This window comes from Felis catus, chromosome A1 (assembly GCF_018350175.1).
Source record: "Felis catus isolate Fca126 chromosome A1, F.catus_Fca126_mat1.0, whole genome shotgun sequence".
Lineage (NCBI taxonomy): Eukaryota > Metazoa > Chordata > Mammalia > Carnivora > Felidae > Felis > Felis catus.
Window position 1 is genome coordinate 28,940,931 of NC_058368.1, and position 18,897 is coordinate 28,959,827.

An 18,897-nucleotide genomic window follows, 5' to 3' on the forward strand; every position below is an offset into this window, starting at 1 on the left:
GCAAACTTAGCAGTAGATAGACCTAGCCCTGCCCTGAAAAGAAATATGGAAATAGGTCACCAAAGTGAGAGGAAACTCCAGAAATGACTCAGTCACCACCTACTCTAGTTGGTCTGGAACCAATGAGGAAAGCTGTGTACCCATAAATACTAAAGCATATAATAAAAGGATTTATTTGTAATTGATTGATTTTAATCTTCAGAAGAAAACGTCTCTGTTTATGCTTCATTCTTATCCAGCAAGATAGTAAAGAAAGGCGGGTTCCTGCCAGCTGTGTTGCTCTGCAGAGAGCCAATTCACAAGATAAATTTCTACAAACTACTCCATTGATACTTGATTAATAATTACTATTTTGTGTGGTTATTTTTCTGATTTCCCTTAAAGGAGAATAATTGTGAATGAATAATACATATTTCTCTTAGATTCTTAAAACCTTATAGGAACATTCTGAAAATTCGACACCAATGTAGGCAAGCAACTTCAACTTCTTTTGAAAGGGTATGAATATATTAATTTAATTAAGCTAAAACAAATGTATTGCTCTAACATAAACATGCCATTAAGCGCAATGAATCTATCATAGCAACAGACTGAATGTTGGTCACTATCCATAACAATAATTAGAAAATTAATTAACTATGGTTCTGATTCTCTTATTATCCTGAACATTAGTTTCTTCTCCCTTTGAATTAAGTTCCTCTTTTCATTACAGAGATTGGTAAATACTATTGTATTTGAATTTCTTGTATTTTATTTCAATTCCTCATGTGTCATAGAGATGAAAGGTCATATTTTTCCTATGGTCAAGAGTGTGGCCTAAATTAAGTGTCTTCCACAACAGAACTTTAAAAAAGAATTTTACACATGATTTTCATAACTGGTCCTGACTGCTACAAAAATTAACCCCTATTTGTGGGTTAGCCATACACTCTTCTTTCCCAGCGACTTCCCCGACTCTGTTGTTCATCTTTCTATTCCCAGCATAGTGACTGATACACAACAGGCAATTAATATATTTGTGTATGCTCATACTCATATATCCTAATTGCACTGGCCTTTGAAGCTATTTGACAAAAAATGGAACTGTTCTTTTAAACTGTCACAAGTTATTCATTCATTTTTGTGTAACTGAATAAATATTTATTGGATGAATATATATAGTTATTAAGTTAGAAATGAACAGAAATATATTATCTAACATCTCAAAAATAATCAAAAGGTTTGGCTGCAGTATGCAGAGCAACATCTGATCCTTCCCAGACCTAACATTTTCCAGAAAATGCATAACTTTATGTCTCCCGTTCAAAGTTCAGCTATAACAGAAATAAGACTTATTCAGAAAGAAAGTTACACAATTCAGAAGTGAATGTTAGTTTCATTTGGAAAATTAGAATAGTTGTTATCCAACCTTCTCCTAACATCTCTGATGTTCCTTGATCCATTTTGGTCGATATTGAAATATATATTTATCTACATACTCAAACTGAGAAACAAATTTTAAGCATACATCTTTATGTCTAAAGAGACAGGATTAATTGCCCAGATGGTCTAACGTTGTTTTATTTTTTGGTCGGATCTGTCCTCTTCTCCCTGCTTGGTCAATAATGAGACAGCACAGGGACGCCTGGGTGGCTCGATCGATTTGAGTGTCCCACTTGGGCTCAGGTCATTATCTCACGGTTCGAGTGTTCGAGCCTCGCATCGGGCTGACAGCTTGGAGGCTGGAGCCTGCTTCGGATTCTGTGTCTCCCTCTCTTTCTCTGCCCCTCCCCCGCTCATGCTCTGTCTCTCAAAAGTAGATAAACTTTAAAAAAAATTTTTTTAACAATGAGAGTATATTTAACTGCTCGCATGTAGACCAGTTCTTGTTATTATTTACAAGTAGTGTACACAACCAGACCTAAATGGGAATCACTGTGGAGCAGTAGTAATAACAAGCAAAATATGTCTTTTACAGTTTCCCGTACGGTGCGATCCCTCAAGCTCTTCCTCATTTATGGGCCTTTTATTCAGCATATGTCTCCTCCTGGTTCAGGAGCTTGAAAAATGCCTTTCTAGAAATATTGAGAAAAGAGAATATGTTCTTAGTACCATACTTCTCGCTGGCTAAGTTCCAGCCCTCTCCCTGTTCCTGGCAGAGTAACCCGATCTCCATCTAGTGGCAAAATGGACTTACTTTACATCGTAGAAATTAAAAGGCCTGTTTTGCATTCACTAGTTTAAGGAGGTTTACACACACCTGTATTGTTTGGTTCCTGTTGGTCACGAGATGCTCCTTTAGGTCAACAGTGAAGGCTGGGCAAATACCCCACCACTTACTGACCCACTTTTTTCCTTGAGTCTTTTGAATGATAGCAAAAGAACTGTTTATATTTAGATTAACTATGTCAGTTACATGCTTTACCACTTTCCTTTATATCTTGCTTCATTTCAGCCTTCTAGAGTTATCAATTCTGAAGCCATTGTTGCTTTGAATTTTAGTTTTTGCTTAATGAATTCATTGATAGTTCTCCTTCATGAGTAGTTTGCAAGAGAGTGTTTATTGAGCTCTTCATATAAAATGTGTTCATTAATTTTACATGCTTTGATAGCAAGTGTGTTTTTCTTACAGCAAACAACTATAACAAATTCAAAGTGTCACTGTAGCTGTGGTTCTAAAAGCCCATGATTAAGAATTCATATTTATTACTTTTAGACTTCATATTTTCAGAAGCATGTGTTAATTATAAGCCAAAATTTTTCTGACCATGCTTCATAGTGTTCTCTCTAAAGCATATTTTTCATATTTTTATTTAGTTATACTTGGATTCATCCCAAGAAGGCTGTTAAAGCTACACCACAGGTTTCTTCAGAAATCAAACCATCTTCTTTAAAAAGCTCCTGGTGACTATTCTTGTGGGAACACAAAAGCTAAAAGGTTATAGCTTTCAAGTGTTATTGTCTGATTACAATAAACTAATTAGAAAGTAAATCCTCTGTATGTTACTGGTAGAATCTCTTTGAGGCCTTTGAATAGTACTTCCTTATCTGTATACTTTTAAAATGGATAGGATCTTTGAAACACAGTGTGGGACTACAACTTACTCATTCTTACAGTGAAGATAGTGCCTGGTACACAATAGATACACAGTAGAGGCATCAGAAAACATACTTAGAAAAGATAACTAATTTATATTAAGCACCACTAAGACTTTACCCCTTTTAAAGAAGATACTCTAGGAATATGAGTAAAGGTAGTTGTTGTACTTTGGTAAACAAGACTGGCCTTTTCTTTAACTACAAGCCCAACAGTAAGGATTTTTTTAAGATATCAGTAAGATGGTAAGTCCTTCTTCCAGTTTTGGAAACCAGTAGATCGTTTCATTGGAGCTGTATTAGTACCTTTAGGTTTTCACTATGCAGACTATGTTTTCTCCACATACTCTGAGAGGGTTTACAATTTTTTGTTCTTTTTTTAAAGAAATTTTTTTAATGTTTTTTTTTTTATTTTTGAGAGAGAACAAGTGAAGGAGGGATAGAGAGAGAGGGAGACAGAATCTGAAGCAGGGTCCAGGCTCTGAGCTGTCAGCACAGAGCCTGATGTGGGGCTTGAACCCATGAACTGCGAGATCATGACTTGAACTGAAGTTGGACACTCAACCGACTGAGCCACCCTGGAATACAGAAGAATTCTTTCTTCTTTTTAAGGGTAGCTTATAGTTTACTCTTGCACCACGTGCTTCACTTTGGCCAGTAACTGAAAATACTTAGCAGTCTGATTCAGTGGGTCATTATCATTATCGTACGTATAACAATGTATATTTCATAGGATTGTTATATGTACATGTATCTTTGGGGATCTTCCTTGGCCCAAAAAGGCAATGCTTTTTTTTTTTTTAATTTTCATAAAAACATTCAGCAAGATGGCCTAGCCATTTGCCTATGCGGTAGCATTTGAGCAATGCCTCTAATGATTTTCCCATGTTTATTCCTGCTAGAGAAATTCCCAGCCATGGAAATCCATTTTGAATCTAGATCTTGAATAAGGTTTTCAGACTTGAATAAGGTACACTGGGAGTGTACTACCCGGTGGTGTGCTGATAGACCAGCCCTCTGGTGAGGTAAAGGTGGGGCAGTTTATAATGTTTGCCAATTTCCCTGGTGTAACTACTCCCTCCGTGGCCGATTTCACGCTTCCAAAGGTTAATAATCAACTTGCTCGATTTCTGAGTATTTAGCAGCCATCAGAGAAAGGAAAGAAGTACTAGGAACACAGACAAGATGGTGCCATCTTATCTCTGGGAAGTGCTGAAGCCCATAGTTGTGCCAGTTACAGACTGGCGATGCTCTTTTTGAACCACGAATACAGTTTGAGCAAAGAATTAGAAAGAAGTCTGCAGTCAAGTAGGATGACACTCATGAGTTCACAAGTACAAGCCTCCTTTCTTATAAACATCATTTCAGAAGGAAATTACCAGATTTTTACAGTCCTCCAGAAGCCGTGCTTCCATTAGATCGCAACTTTGTCAGTGATTGCTAAATATAACTAAAATTAAATGAGCAACCACCTCCCTCAGACAAGCAGATCAACAAGCTTATGACTTTCAGGGAGGCCATGAGTTTTCATTAACCTTTTGTGCATATCCAACAAAAATAATAATCCTACAAATTATAATAATTAGGAGTACTATAGAGTCTTAAACTAATATTAAAAACAGAAATAGCACCTAGCTTTCTCATTATAGAAAAGACCTAACCTTAGGAAATTGCTTTTCAAATCATCACTGACAGAAGCATTTCAACTCCTTTCTCTCATGACAGGCCTTAAGATCATTCTTTTATATGGTACTATATCTTCAGTGTGTGTTATTTAACAATATATCAGCCAGTAAAGAAGTAATCTTAGGAATATTTAAAGTATAAGGAAAACAAATTAATTCTGTAATATATCAGTTATAAATTGAGATGTCAAATGCAATGAATATGTTGACAATTAATGGCTCTAGAATTTTTATGATTCTGAGCCTATTATATATATAGTTACATGTAATCAACACATCACATTGGCTACAGAAATAAAATCCTCCTGTTATATTTATAAATAAAATTGTAATTTTATTCATAAGCAGGTATAGCCTATTGGCTATGCTTTCCAGTTATAATATAAAGATAATACCATTGTACCTTACAAAGTTGTCGTAAGACTGAAATGCATCAGTACCTGGCACAGAGTAAGTAAACAAATAACAATTAGAAACTTAGAATTTAGAATTTGGGCCATAGAATTCTTTAATGCTTATATGGAAACGCAAAGCCAAATTAAAAGGAAGCAGTGTTACCCAGTCACCTAATATTAAACCATGACCCAATGAGTTACATAATTCATCATCTATCTTTGTGTTATAAGGTGTGAGGTTTGTTTATAATCCTATTTAGGAAAAGTTTTGTCAGGCCCAAAAAAGGAATTTTGGTCTGTGCCTAAACCTGTCAACTTGAGGAAAAGCAGGAAATGAATGATAGGACAATTGTCAGCAGAGGATTATAGTGTTTAGCCTTATTCAAAAGACAAATTAGAACAGGACCAGAAAACACACAGCAAATATATACATCATCTTTAGTCCTGAGTTCTGAGAACAGTGAAAAGAGCAAGTCAAATTTGGAGTTGTCTCTCTTAATTTTTCCATACGCAGTACTCTTTGGTCTCTCCTTATAACATTCCAAAAATGTCTCTCTTTTTATTTTCTATTTCCTCACAAGGTCAGGCCACAGGTACCATTCTCTAACCTCTCTGAATAATCCCACCCATTCTTTCATTTATTTAATTAACATTTGCTTAGTACCCAGAATTGCTAGGATAAAGAAATAAATAAGATACAGGTGCAGACCCAGGGAACTTACAGTCAAGTAGAGCTATAATGAAATAAGTTGTAGTGCAATATGGCAGATAAACTGATAGGAGCATGATCAAAGGATCAGAAAACAGCCTAACCCCAGTTTTTCAGGAAGGGGGAAGGAACTCTTGATAAATCAAACGCATGTGATTAGTTTTGTCTCTTGCCAAAATCCCAGTAAAAGAGCAATAAAGGATCAAAAAACAGTCCCAACCCACTGGGGCAAAGAGAACTACAGACGCAGCAGTGCTTTGGAGGATAGAAAATAAACGGGTGGGTGATAACGGAGTTATCAGCTGGAGAGAGCTGAAACCTATTCTTCCAGAGGGGGAAGCCAATAAGATGCAAGCTGCCGTACTCTGCAGAAGCCCACAAAGCATCAGGGCTTGAAGGCACCATGTACCTCTGAAGGTTGGAGTGCAGGGTGGCACCAAAAATTGGGAGATGAATTGAAATTCTGTATAGAGACCATTTAGATAGCCAGATTTTCTCCTCTATTTTGCACCTGGGGCCACTGGCTCTTCTCTAGGCTTACCAAAGACAGGAGCTGTAATGGAGATTTGTACAATTGAGGACAAGAATGAGACCATGTAGACAGTGAGAAGATAAAGTGAAAGTCTACTTTTCTTATATAGATTCCATGAAGCTGACTTCCACATTTATACCCTTTGAACAGAAGAGTAGAAAAATCCTTTCTAGAAACTGACATATCCAAAAGAAAACCTTTCTGATCTAATATTTGGAAGTTTTTCCTTAGTAATCTTACAAGAAGAGCCACTTATTGTTGAGACCAGCCTTTATGCAAAAACTTCAGTCCACTTTTTAATGCCTTCTTAAATATTAATGGATAGCCTCTTATACAAAAAAAAATGGAAATGAAATGAACAGAGAAAATAGAGATGATGCAGAAAGAAGAAAAACATGTCACAAAGTGACAATTGACATTCTCAGACAGGCAAGAGAAAATATGATGATCATAAAACAAAAATGTGATGCTTTTTTAACATAGGAACCTTCAAAGAACAAGAAAGATGTCTTGGAAATTTAGTACCGAGTAATGTATAGAAGTGTTGAATCACTATATTGTATACCTGAAACTAACATAACACTGGATATTAACTGTACTGCAATTAAATAAACAACAAACCAACCAGACATGGTATATGGAGAAATAAAAAGTGGTAGCAAAAATAAATTAAATAGGAGGCGTTGGACATTCACTGGCTAGTGCTTCGCTTAACCAAGTCAACTTTCAGAACTGCATTCGTTATATGTGTTGTCTCATATCTCTATAACTCATTTTAAGGTTTAAAAGTTAAGGGGCACCTGGGTGGCTCAGTCGATTAAGTGTCCTACTTCAGCTCAGGTCACGATCTCTCAGTCTGTTGAGTTCAAACCCTTCATTGGGCTCTGAGCCCAGAGCCTGGAGCCTGCTTTAGCTTCTGTGTCTCCCTCTCTCTTTGCCCCTCCTCCACTCACACTCTGTCTCTTTCTTTCTCAAAAATAAACAAACATTAAAAATATTTTTTTTATTAGAAGTTAAAAGACACAAGGCCTGATTGGGGGTTAAAATGATTTTCTAGGGGCACCTGGGTGGCCCAGTCAGTTAAAGATCCCACTTCGGCTCAGGTCATTATCTCACCATTGGTAAATTCGAGACCCGCATCAGGCTCTGTGCTGACAGCTCAGAGCCCGGAGCCTGCTTCAGATTCTGTGTCTCCCCCCCTTCTCTCTCTGCCCCTTTCCCACTCATTCTCTGTCTCTCTCAAAAATAAACATTAAAAAAAATTGCAATAAATAAAATGATTTTCTAGAACTAGTTTCATTTGAACCTCTGTAGGACTTGCTGATAGGAAGATAGGGGTAGGAAAATGGATCTTCTCCCATGGACTTCTGCTCACTTTCCAGGCAGAGCACAGCCCATGTATTTCCCCCTTGACCTATATAGCCAAACAACAGAGCTGTTGATACTCTGCTTCCATCAGAAAACTGCTAAAAGCGTTGGATCCCATGGAGAAAAGTGCACTGTATCTGGAACAGGAGTGTGAAACCTTCAAGCTGTAGGGCAGAGCAGACAACCGGCTGGGACCAAAAAGCCAGAGGAGCTAGACTAGTTGGTCTGTCCTAGAGGAAGCAGGCATTTTATTCACTTAGAAGTTGCTTTTCTTTTCCAAACCGCTGTGTTCTCATGATTTTATTTAACCAGTCAAGTATCAATCTTATTTCAACCATGTTTGTATACCCACAAAAAAGATCACTGCATCTTTTCGATTAATTGATTTATCAGTAATTGTCTGCATATAAATATAGTGAAAACCTTTAAGTATATTCTCAATAGGTACTAGTGAGTCACCTCCCAGCAACAAATTTCAAGCAACATTTGACACCTACAGATACAAATATAATTACATATTTGTCATCATAAATACTTTTTTTGGTGAGGAAGAAGTTTTCCTGTCATGTCATTATATCTATAATCTAATGGCTGTATTAGTTGAATCTCAGTTCCTTAAAAGCTCTGTTGGTTCCCCCACCTGCATCCGGTATTTCTAGTTGATTTTCATATAACAGCAGTGTATATACTCTAGACCTGGCTTCAGGAAAATAGCAAACCATAATTTCCTAGGGAGATGGTGGTGATCCAAGCTGTAGAATTTCTTTGGGATAGGCAGGTGGTCATCTATTGAATTACAGCAATTCTGGACAAACAATAGATATTTGAGTCCCTTGGGAACTCAAATATCTATTCCCACTTGAGAACCACCATCCAGAATGTTCTTGTGGAGCACTTGCTCTGTACCCACCAATGAAGGACCTGTGGGGAGGTGGTGGAATACTAAAACATAAAGCATGGTTTCTACCCTCAGAGAGTTTATTCTATGTGACTGGAGAGTTGAGGCTGATAGTCATGAAACAGCAGCATGTAGTACAAAACAATGTGTATTTCAATGGTAAATTGGGGAGTTTTGACCCTGTGCTATAGTAGTTCAGAAGGGAAGTATATATGTATGATGAAAGTTGTAAGTGAAGGAAATGGGGCTTGGGTTGAACTTTTATTTTTGTCTTTAGATAGTTCAAAAAGAGAGGTCAGAGAATTCTAGACATTCTGAAAATCATACCACAGGCAGAGATATAAATGAGCACTGTGTGTTTCCTTAATAAGAGGATGATTTGTGCCATAGGCATGGATCACAACAAATCCAAGAGTGACCTGGTGCAGATACCAGAGCAACAGTAAGTAAATATCACAGCCAGTGTGATGCACGCACAAAGCCCAGGGGGCAAATCCAGGTTGAATACCAACTATCTCAAGGAGACAGTGGAGGGGATACCAGAGCAGGGGTGGGTATTAAGAGCTGGGTCTGGGGCCACCAGACACACACCTGCTGGGGGAATCTCAGAAGACAGGGTGCAATTTAGTTTCAGCACAGTCTTGCTGGCACAGGACACTTTTAAAAGCAGTTGAAAGGATTTTGGTCTGTTTAGGCATATCTGTAGCATATTATAAGACAAACAACTAAAAGCAAAGGGTATCTTCTGGGGAGTGGTGTAAGAAGGAGTCACCCAAATAGGAGAAATTAGGATGTGTGAAGATCCAATGAGGCTTTTAGGTTTCCTATTCCTAGGATTTGCGGAAGGTCCTTGAGTAGGAAAAATATAATAGTGGCGGCTAGATCAGAAAGAGGGACTTGGTAGTGATGTGCAGTCTGGGAAAGAACCCCGAGTGAACTAGGGCAACTGTGAGGGCGGGTATGGTTTGGTGGGGAAAAGCTGAATATGGGTCATGGAGGCAGACATTATGGACATTTCTAGTTTGGATATCTGGCAAAATGGCAGATCATTGTAGGAACAAGGAAGGTTGGAGAGGAGATAGGATTCAGGCATTTTGTATATGCTGAGTCTCAGGTAATGGTGAGATACTTCATTAACAGTGTGCAGTTAGTAATTGGAAATAGATCATTGGACCCAAGATCAAAGCTAGTGAGAGTTACAATGATCTTTAGCATGGAGCTTTTAGCTGAAACCATGAAAACAGTTAGATGCTAAGGAGAATAGAGAGAAAATGAGCAGAACAACTGAGCTTTGTTTTTAGAAAAACTTAGTTGTTTTTGAAAGCATATTCTCAGAACCCTCTTTAATAAGGAATCCATGTTCAAGCTGTTGGAAGACACTGTAACTTACTAGCCTCTTAGAGATGAAATTACAATTAGTGAATATCTGGCTTTGAGAAGTCCCAGTAAAGAAACCTCTTTAATTTATTTAACTGAGTAGTCCCCAAATGTATTCAGAATCTTTTTAATACTTCAACAAGTTGCCAGTCTTTATATTCCTGGTTTTCTTTGCTTCAGTTCACCGTGCACGCTGTGTAGTAGATCTCTTAGGACAAGACCTTCATGCTAATTCTAAACCTGATTCAGGATACAAGCATGTTGCATGACATTTATGACTTCAGAGAATAAATCTGGAATGCTAGGGTTGACTGTTAGAAGAAGAATGTATCCCTATACCTTTGAAGAGAGGACCTAGGCCTTAGGCTCAGCTCAAACCAAGGGCTCAATGTACGTCATGTGACCTAGTCTCTCTCCTCTTGGCTCTGCTTTTTTCTGGCTTCATTGTTACAAAGCCTTTCTCCATTTAGTGGCAGCAATAGCCCTGATAGCGCTAGGTAATACATGGTTCTCACAGCTGGCAATCTCAGTAAAAGGGGCACGTCTCTCCGAGTAATTTCAACACAGTCTTTAGGGGTATTACAATAGGCCCGTGAGGTCACGTGCCCATCCTGAACCAATCACTGTGACCAAAAGGACAGAATACTCTTAATTGGTCAGACTTTGGTCACGCATGCCTTCACTCCTAGAGTTTGGGATGAACGAGGCTGTATCAATCCCATCCGAACTACAAAATTATGAATTAGGAATAGGGGAAATACCCCTAAAGAAATTCTGAATAAGCAAAAGACTTGACCATGTGTTTTGGGGGGGGGGGGTTGTTGTTTTTGGTAGTTTTGACAGCTAAAGCCACCCTCTTGCAAGTGACAGCTGATAACCTTTCTAGGGTTGGGCTTCCTGGAGACCAGAACTATCATCGGATTCATTTTGTTTTGCACTCAGCACAACATTCATAAAACCTGACTTTTACCAGATGCAATATGAAGGTAATTAGACCAGTGATGACCTATAGCATTCATTAATTTCATCTTCCACTTAAGTCCTAGAGTGAATACTTCAGAAACACATACTTAACTTTCTAAACACATGTAAGGCGGACATAAATATTCTAGTTACAATTGTCTTATGAGACTTTCCAGTTGCAAAAGTTCTGAATAAAATTGTCAGGTCTGTCTTGACAGTGCTCTGATGGCATTACGGTGGGTTTTTCCTCTAATGAAAAGAACTTACTAATATTGGATCATTTTCATTATTTTTTTTTCTTTTAGATATTTCTGTTTTAAGAAGCAAACACAACACTATTAAAGGCCCTACATTTCACATTGCTGGTATGGGTTGAATAATCCTTTCCATAAAGAGGAATGACATCTATAGAGCCCTAATAGGAAAGTCTAAAACTTAATAGGTTTTGTGCTAGCCAAAGGGGAAAGTGCTGCATTTGACTATGAGTCATCATTACCTCAACCACTCTGCCATCATATTTACATATATAAGTCATTGCCCAGAAAGGAGAAACCCTGACATAATATCAGAAACAAATTTCATGTGTTCTGAATCTGGTTGGAGTTAACCCGTAGAACTCCAACAAATATATAAGGACTATTTAACAGCAATAAATAGAAGTTATTATTGTTACTATGGCTCTCTTAATACTAAAATATAATATTTTTCCTATCCTATATTCCAAATTACTTAGAAGTTTAAAAATCAGTTGATTATAGGTATAAGCTTCTGACTGCTCCCGAGATTAAACAGACTTCAAGATTCTGAATATAATTCTCCTCATTCAGTTTGAGAAATATTTAGGTAGGTAGGTACATAGGTACGTAGGTAGATAGGTAGGTAGGTAGATAGATAGGTAGAATAGAAAGAACATTTATATTTATTTTTATGTTTATAAATATGAGACATATGTCTTTATATATATGCATGTGTGTGTATATAAAACCTTTCTAAAGTTGCAATAGAATATCTTTTATGAAATAGGCCTTGATTCTTCCACTCTGAGTTTTTCACTGTTTCTTCTAAACTTTGGTGAATTTGAAAGAAGCATATTGTTTGTTTAGGACAACTGCTGATAAAAACAATAGAAAAGTGGGGCCTCTGGGTAGCTCAGTCGGTTAAGCATCCAACTCTTGGTTTCAGCTCAGGTCATGATCTCATGACCTTATGAATTTAAGCACCACGTAGACTGCCTGGGATTCTCTCTCTCTCTCTCTGCCCCTCCCCCACTCATACTCTTGTGCATGCTCTCTCATAAATAAATAAGTAAATAAATAAATACTTTTAAAAAAAACAATAGGAGGGGTGCCTGGGTGGCTCAGTGGATTGAGCATCCGACTTCAGCTCAGGTCATGATCTCGCAGTCTGTGAGTTCGAGCCCCGCGTAGGGCTCTGTGCTGACAGCTGGGAGCCTGGAGCCTGCTTCCGATTCTGTGTCTCCCTCTCTCTCTGCCCCTCCCCCACTCATGCTCTGTCTCTCTCTCTCTGTCAAAAATAAATAAACATTATAATAAATAAATAAACAATAGGAAAGAAAAGCATTCCCTTCAGAGCCTTAAATCCATGCCTATTTATAAGTTCTGTCTTCAAGTATAGACAAATAATTTAATTTTTTATTTTTCCTCACCAAATCTAATTACATATTCTAAAACTGTAGGGGCGGCTGGGTGGCTCAGTCGGTTAAGCGGCCGGCTTCGGCTCAGGTCACGATCTCACGGTCTGTGAGTTCGAGCCCCACATCGGGCTCTGGGCTGATGGCTCGGAGCCTGGAGCCTGTTTCCGATTCTGTGTCTCCCTCTCTCTCTGCCCCTCCCCCGTTCACGCTCTGTCTCTCTCTGTCCCAAAAATAAACGTTGAAAAAAAAATTTAAAAAAAAAAATTTTTTTAAACTGTTTATCTTTCTCTCCATATATTTTTTTTCCATGAACCACTTGAAAGTAAGTCAGAGACATGATACCCCATTACCTCTGAATGCTTCAGGGAGTATTTCCTCAAAACAAAAGCACTCTCCTACATAACCACAATACAGACCTCAAAATCAGGAAGTTAACAATGATACATCATTAATGTCTAATCCACAGAGTTTATTCAAATTTCACACGTCCCAAGAGCATCCTTTTAGCACAAAGAAGCAATCCAAGATCATGTTCTCTGTCAATCCAAAACTTTCTTGTCTTTCCTTGGCTTTCATGACGACATTTTTGAAGAGCATAGGCTAGTTACTGTATAAAAATATCCCTCAATTTGGGTTTAACTAATGTTTCTGCATTGTAGATCCAGTTTATGCATCTATGGCAGGAATATCACAAAAATGATGCTGTATTTCTCTCAATGTGTCCTATTAGGTGGCACAGAGTGTTGGTTTGTCCCATTACTGGTGATGTTAACTTCAAATATCTGGTTAAGGTGTTATCTCCACTGTGTTTCTCCACTGTGAAGTTAATATTTTTTCCTTTGATAATTAATATATGTCTTTTGTGAGCTTACATTTTGAGACTATGTAAATATCTTATTTCTCATCAAGCTTTCTTTCATTAATTTTACCATCCACCAATGATTCTTATTTGAATCAACTATTATTACTGTGGTTGTCAAACAGTGATTTTTTTTCCAATTGCATCATTTCTTCTACATTAACAGTTGGCATTCTAAGCTAAGGAAGGACCCTCCCTTCTTATCCCTCTGTTTTTTTTATTAGTATTACCTCATGGATTTCTACCTTATTTGATGGGTGATAGTCTATTGCCACTCTTATTTATTTTGATGTTCAGATTGTTCGTTTAGCCAGTGGGGACTCCTTCAAGCCAGTTCCTTTGTCCCTTTGACATGCTTCAGTCATTTTTTTAGTACTTCTTTAATTTGTGGCATAAAAAGTAGATCCAATTTCTTTTGTCTCTGATTTTCTGTGCTGGTATAAATACTGTTTCGTTGGGCGGTTTCTCTGGGTATTATCTGTTGACTTAGATCACCCTGTTAATAAAAAAGAAGCATTCTAACCTACTTCCATTTAACCAACTCTCCAAATTAACCTGCTCTCTTGAATGGATGTCCAGAGCACCCTGAACATTCATAGCTCATCAGCTTCCCTCCAATATTCCCTCATACTTCTGTTCCCACTAGTTGAGTTGTGCTTACATTTGACAGGAAACGTTTTAGCAGAGCCTTCAGGTTGAATGACCCATGCATAACAGTTATATTCAGAGAGTCTCAGAATGTTCTGTCACTCATAATCATGTATATTGGAGAAAAATCAACAAAGATATGAGATCATATAGCCACCATATATGTTGAATATTTTTCTTCATGTTATTACAGAGTTAGGTTCTGAACAAGGCCTAAGAAATCATCCATTATAATCTTTCAGTCTCTTTTGGTCAGAGAGAGAGAAATAATTCTTCCTCTGGCCATTGGCCAGGGCGTAAAATAATATTATTATAGGGGCTCCTTATTATTGTTATTTGATGCCTATCTACCCATCTTGCTACACTTTATCATTAACTTTAAGTAGCTTCAGATTTTTCTTGTTCGTTTGGCTGGAATTATTATTTCTACTGACCACACGAGGGTGTCTGTGAGCTTAGAACAGGAATATTTCAGATAATTTCAACAACTAATAGAACTTCCATAACTAATAACTGTTGTCATTTCACTATATTTGGAAGTTATAATTTAAAAAGTAGTTGAGGTAGCCAGAAGACATGAGTCAATGCTCTCTCCATTCGAAGACCTTTGGCTATTACATGAACGGCATTTATGAGAAGAATTCAGAACTTCTAGTGAAGTTAGGCTCACAGAATTTTCTCAGGTCAGGAATTAAGAGATCCCGATCCTCTTCCTGGTTTCACCACTGATGTGTGACTTTAAGCGGTCACGCTGTCTTAATTTCTTGTTCTATAAAATGAGATAGATTGTAAACTGATCCTTTAGGCCCTTCTACAAAAGGCAACAATGAAGATAGGATCTAAAAATAAGACATACATCAGGGCATCTGGGTGGCTCAGTTGGTTAAGCATCTGACTCTTGGTTTCGGCTCAGGTCATAAGCTCATGGTTCATGAGTTCAAGCCCTGCATTGGGCTCTGTGCTGACAGCGCAGAACCTGGTTAGGATTCTCTTTCTGTACCTCTCTCCCTGTCCCTCCCCTGCTCTCGTGCACTCTCTCTCTCCCTCTCTCTCTCTCTCTCTTTCAAAAATAAATAAATAAACTTTTAAAATTTTTAAATTAAGGTATACATTGAAGAACTTCTCCATACCAGTGATTTTCTTTTAATTGACTGCTTAGGATATGCTAGGTGCTATCAATACATAACCACCATTATATTGTTCTATTCTGAGGTTAGATTAAGTACTTTGCCCCAGATCACTCTCCTAAACAACGAACAAAGCTGAGATTTCAGCCTAGCTCTCTCCAACTCAGAAGCCCATGTTTTTATTCCTCTTCACCACATGGCTTCCCTAGGTCCAAAAGACTAGTTTCAGTGGAGATTGTACCCTTAGAGGAGAAAATCATTCTTTGTCTGTCCTGGAGACCAAATGCTTACAGGTGCTGGATAGGGAACACAGATCTGGAGGGTCTGAGGTAAACAGGAAGTCATGCCCCTTCGAACTAAGAGGGCAGTCTCTACTTCGCTGTGGCCATGTGAGAATGCAGGCTCAACTTGGACAGTTTCAAGAGAAGACCGAAATCCAGACTTTTAAATGAAATCTCATTAATTTGAAAATTTGGCAACAACTCAGCATTTTTTTGTGGATAGAGTGATGACAGAACACTCCAGGACCCACAGATCTCTCTTTCTTCTCACCAGGTTTGGGATGTATCAAGAAATGAAACCCCATTCCCTTACAAGCTTTTTTCAAATAACTTACCTATGTTGGTAAATTCCCTTACTTGCTCTACAAAGTTTTTTAGTTCTCCTAATTAAATTAGGAGAATTCTAAACCCCCAGGTTTAGAATAAAAAGTCAAAAAGATGGGAAATCTACTGCCATGTTATATACCTACCCTGAAATTTAAAAAAAAAAAAAAAAAAAAAGGAATGTACCTAAATCAGAGGAAAGGAAAAGGGGGAAACAAAGGGAGAAAAGTAAACATAAATATCTCAAAATATTATCCAGGCATAAAGAGATAAAAATTATGTTTCTTCTTCCTAAGTTGTGTGCATATCCTCTAAGAAAAGCCATAGTATATCAAAGGTACTTTTTTTTTTTTTTTTTTTTTTTTTTTAGTTTGTATGCTGTTTAAGTTATAATGAGGAGTAATGTAGCTCTTAATTGTGAGGGAAGGAATCTAACTGGTCCCAGGGTGGTTTTGTTTAATGCATTTTATGAGCAACAAAGCAAAATTCTCTACTCATGACAAGAATGAGAAGGATGAAACTAGAACGCTCTCCACATAGCTCTTCCACGTGCATTTTCATGTCCTGTGCCTTCCCTCACATTGTCCCCTCTGGCTGGGATGCCCATCACCCACTTCTGTGTCTCACCCTTCAAGGCTAAGCACACATGGCTCCAGCCTATCCACCCCCAGCTGAATTCATCCCTCCTTCCTTGGTATCGCTGTGCCCTGGCCGCATGTGATCTATAACTGCTGTGTGTCAGAAGGGCAAGCTGCCCCACAGCAGAATTTTGTCCATTGAGGCATCTGCCTGGTAGCCTGACATGGGACCAGAGCTCAATAAATTTGTGATGAATCAGTGAACCAATAAATGAATATATGATTAATTGGGGCATTAAAGCTTTTATAAGATCCCTGCGACGGGTCATAAAAGCTGCAAACTCCTTTGGTGTTTCTTAGAAGGCTACATCTTTTGTTTCTGTAAATGAGCTCACTGTTCACAAGCCGACTATTGCCTAAGTTGGCAGAGAACCAAATGGTAATAAATCTCCCACCCTTCCTTTTTTCCTACACTTGTTACTTTGTGGCTGTATCATGAACACCTGTGAACCAGGTGGCCAAAACTGAATTTAATTCCCAGTTGTGTCCAGTCCCTTAGGCAAGTCATTCAACTTCTCTGGAGCTCCATTTTTGCATCTGTGAAATGCAACTACTCAGAGCAGCTACCTCACAGAATTGTTGTAAAAACCAAATGAGATAACATATGTTCAGGCGCTCTGTCTGCAAACTGTAAAGTAGTCTATGAATGTGAGATGTATTATTTATGATAATTAATCTGTATGATAAGTAAAGGAATGAGTATAGAGCATGGGGAGCTAATTTTAAACTTCATAAAGAGCTATTGAATTAAATTTGAAATTTTTAGGAATCCTGTTGAGTATATGTAGTAACACTTTTATTGAGGGAGAGGGTAATACATTTGATCCTAAGTTAAATGGATTGGGATGAACAGTCCAAGGATTTAGATTCTTTCCTGCCCCAGCCAGTTTTGTGGAGGCATGATATTTGTCTCAGTGATCATTTTAATTTACCTCTCACTCTTGCAAGAACCACTGGTAGTAGAATGTCTTCCTTGTGAGATGTGAGGCTGAGTGTATACATAAAGCATTCTAGTATATCTCCTTGACCTCTAAATTCTATGCTTCAATATGTCTTTTTACTGGAAATAAATTGTTTTGACACTAAGAAAAATTATAAAGTTGGAAGTGAATCTTGGTAGAAATAAAATGCTAATTTTATTAATTAAATTAATAATTTTTGTAACATAATATATTTTATTATACAATAAATATATAATATATGTAATAATTTAATTAATAAAAATAATTTTATTTTATTATTTTATTTAAATTTTCAAATTAAAAAAATTTTAATGTTTTTATTCATTTTTGAGAGAGAGAGCATGAGCAGGGGAGGGGCAGAGAGAGGCAGGGACAGAGGATCTGAAGCCGGCTGTGTGCTGACAGCAGTAAGCCCGATGCAGAGCTCAAACTCTCAAACCACAAGATCATTACCCGAGCCAAAGTCAGACACTCAACCAAGTGAGCCACCCACGCACCCCACCTTTGGTAATTTTAATATTGACGGAAAAACAATAACCTGGTAATTAAATACTAACAATAAAAAAAATCCTTAACAATACTCAAAATATTAAGAACAAAAAACCTGCTATACTTAAAATTATTCACAAAAAAACATAAAGTAAAACTAGCCCACAGGAAATACAGCTAATATGATTTTCTGCCTGACTCTAACTCATAGGTTGTTCATCTAATACAACAAATGTGCCTCGCTAGCATTCTATCAGTATTCTCGAGTAACTAAAGAGTTACATCACAATATCTAATCCTTGCCTAAAAATGGAAATGTGCTTGAGGTCCAGAGTCCTCCTACTCGAATCCATTCTACATAAACTGCTGAATTAAATGCTCATAAATAGTAGCTCTGAACATGTCACTCTAGGTCAGAAACCTTCAGAAATCGCATCACTGTCAACCTGAGGTAGAACCTGCTCTTGCCGGGGTTCAGAGCCTCCACAGCATGCTCCAGCCTAGAAGCACCCAGTTTCCACCACATGCTAAACTAGTGGCTATTTCCCAGTAGAGCCCATCCTTGCTCCTTCTGTGCTTAGGCTCATACAGACTTTCCATCTGCAGCACACTCCCTTCTGCCGTTCTTTCTTTCCTCTTTCTGTGGGTCACAGCCATCCAGTCTCACAGGTCCATCCCGAATGCTACCTCCCCTGACCCACCCCACCCACTAGGTCCTTTCACATGGTACTTATCACGACCTACCTTGAATTGCTTGTGAAACTGCATTACTCTTCTTTGTAAGCTTTTGAAGTATTTGAAGCCAGGGATTGTGTTTTCCTCATATTTATTTTTTCTAGATCCTGGTATGTATTATACTTAACAAATTATCAATAATTTTAAAAATTAAACCACTTAATGTCCAGCAATGATT

The 18,897-nt window shown here is 37.8% G+C and overlaps 1 protein-coding gene across 4 annotated transcripts in view; it reads left to right on the plus strand.

Annotated features, from left to right (window-relative positions):
• The window catches only part of VWA8 (von Willebrand factor A domain containing 8), a 368,120-nt gene that overhangs the window by 274,968 nt on the left and 74,255 nt on the right, over nucleotides 1-18,897 (plus strand). Inside the window, exon 38 of one of the 4 annotated variants that reach the window (XM_045053516.1) lies at nucleotides 2,797-2,971. The exons of the other annotated variants lie outside the window; for them this stretch is intronic. Coding sequence (XP_044909451.1) covers nucleotides 2,797-2,829 — 33 coding nt within the window. The 3' untranslated portion in view covers nucleotides 2,830-2,971. Of the gene's footprint in view, nucleotides 1-2,796; nucleotides 2,972-18,897 lie in introns of those variants that run through there. 4 annotated transcript variants of the gene reach the window in all.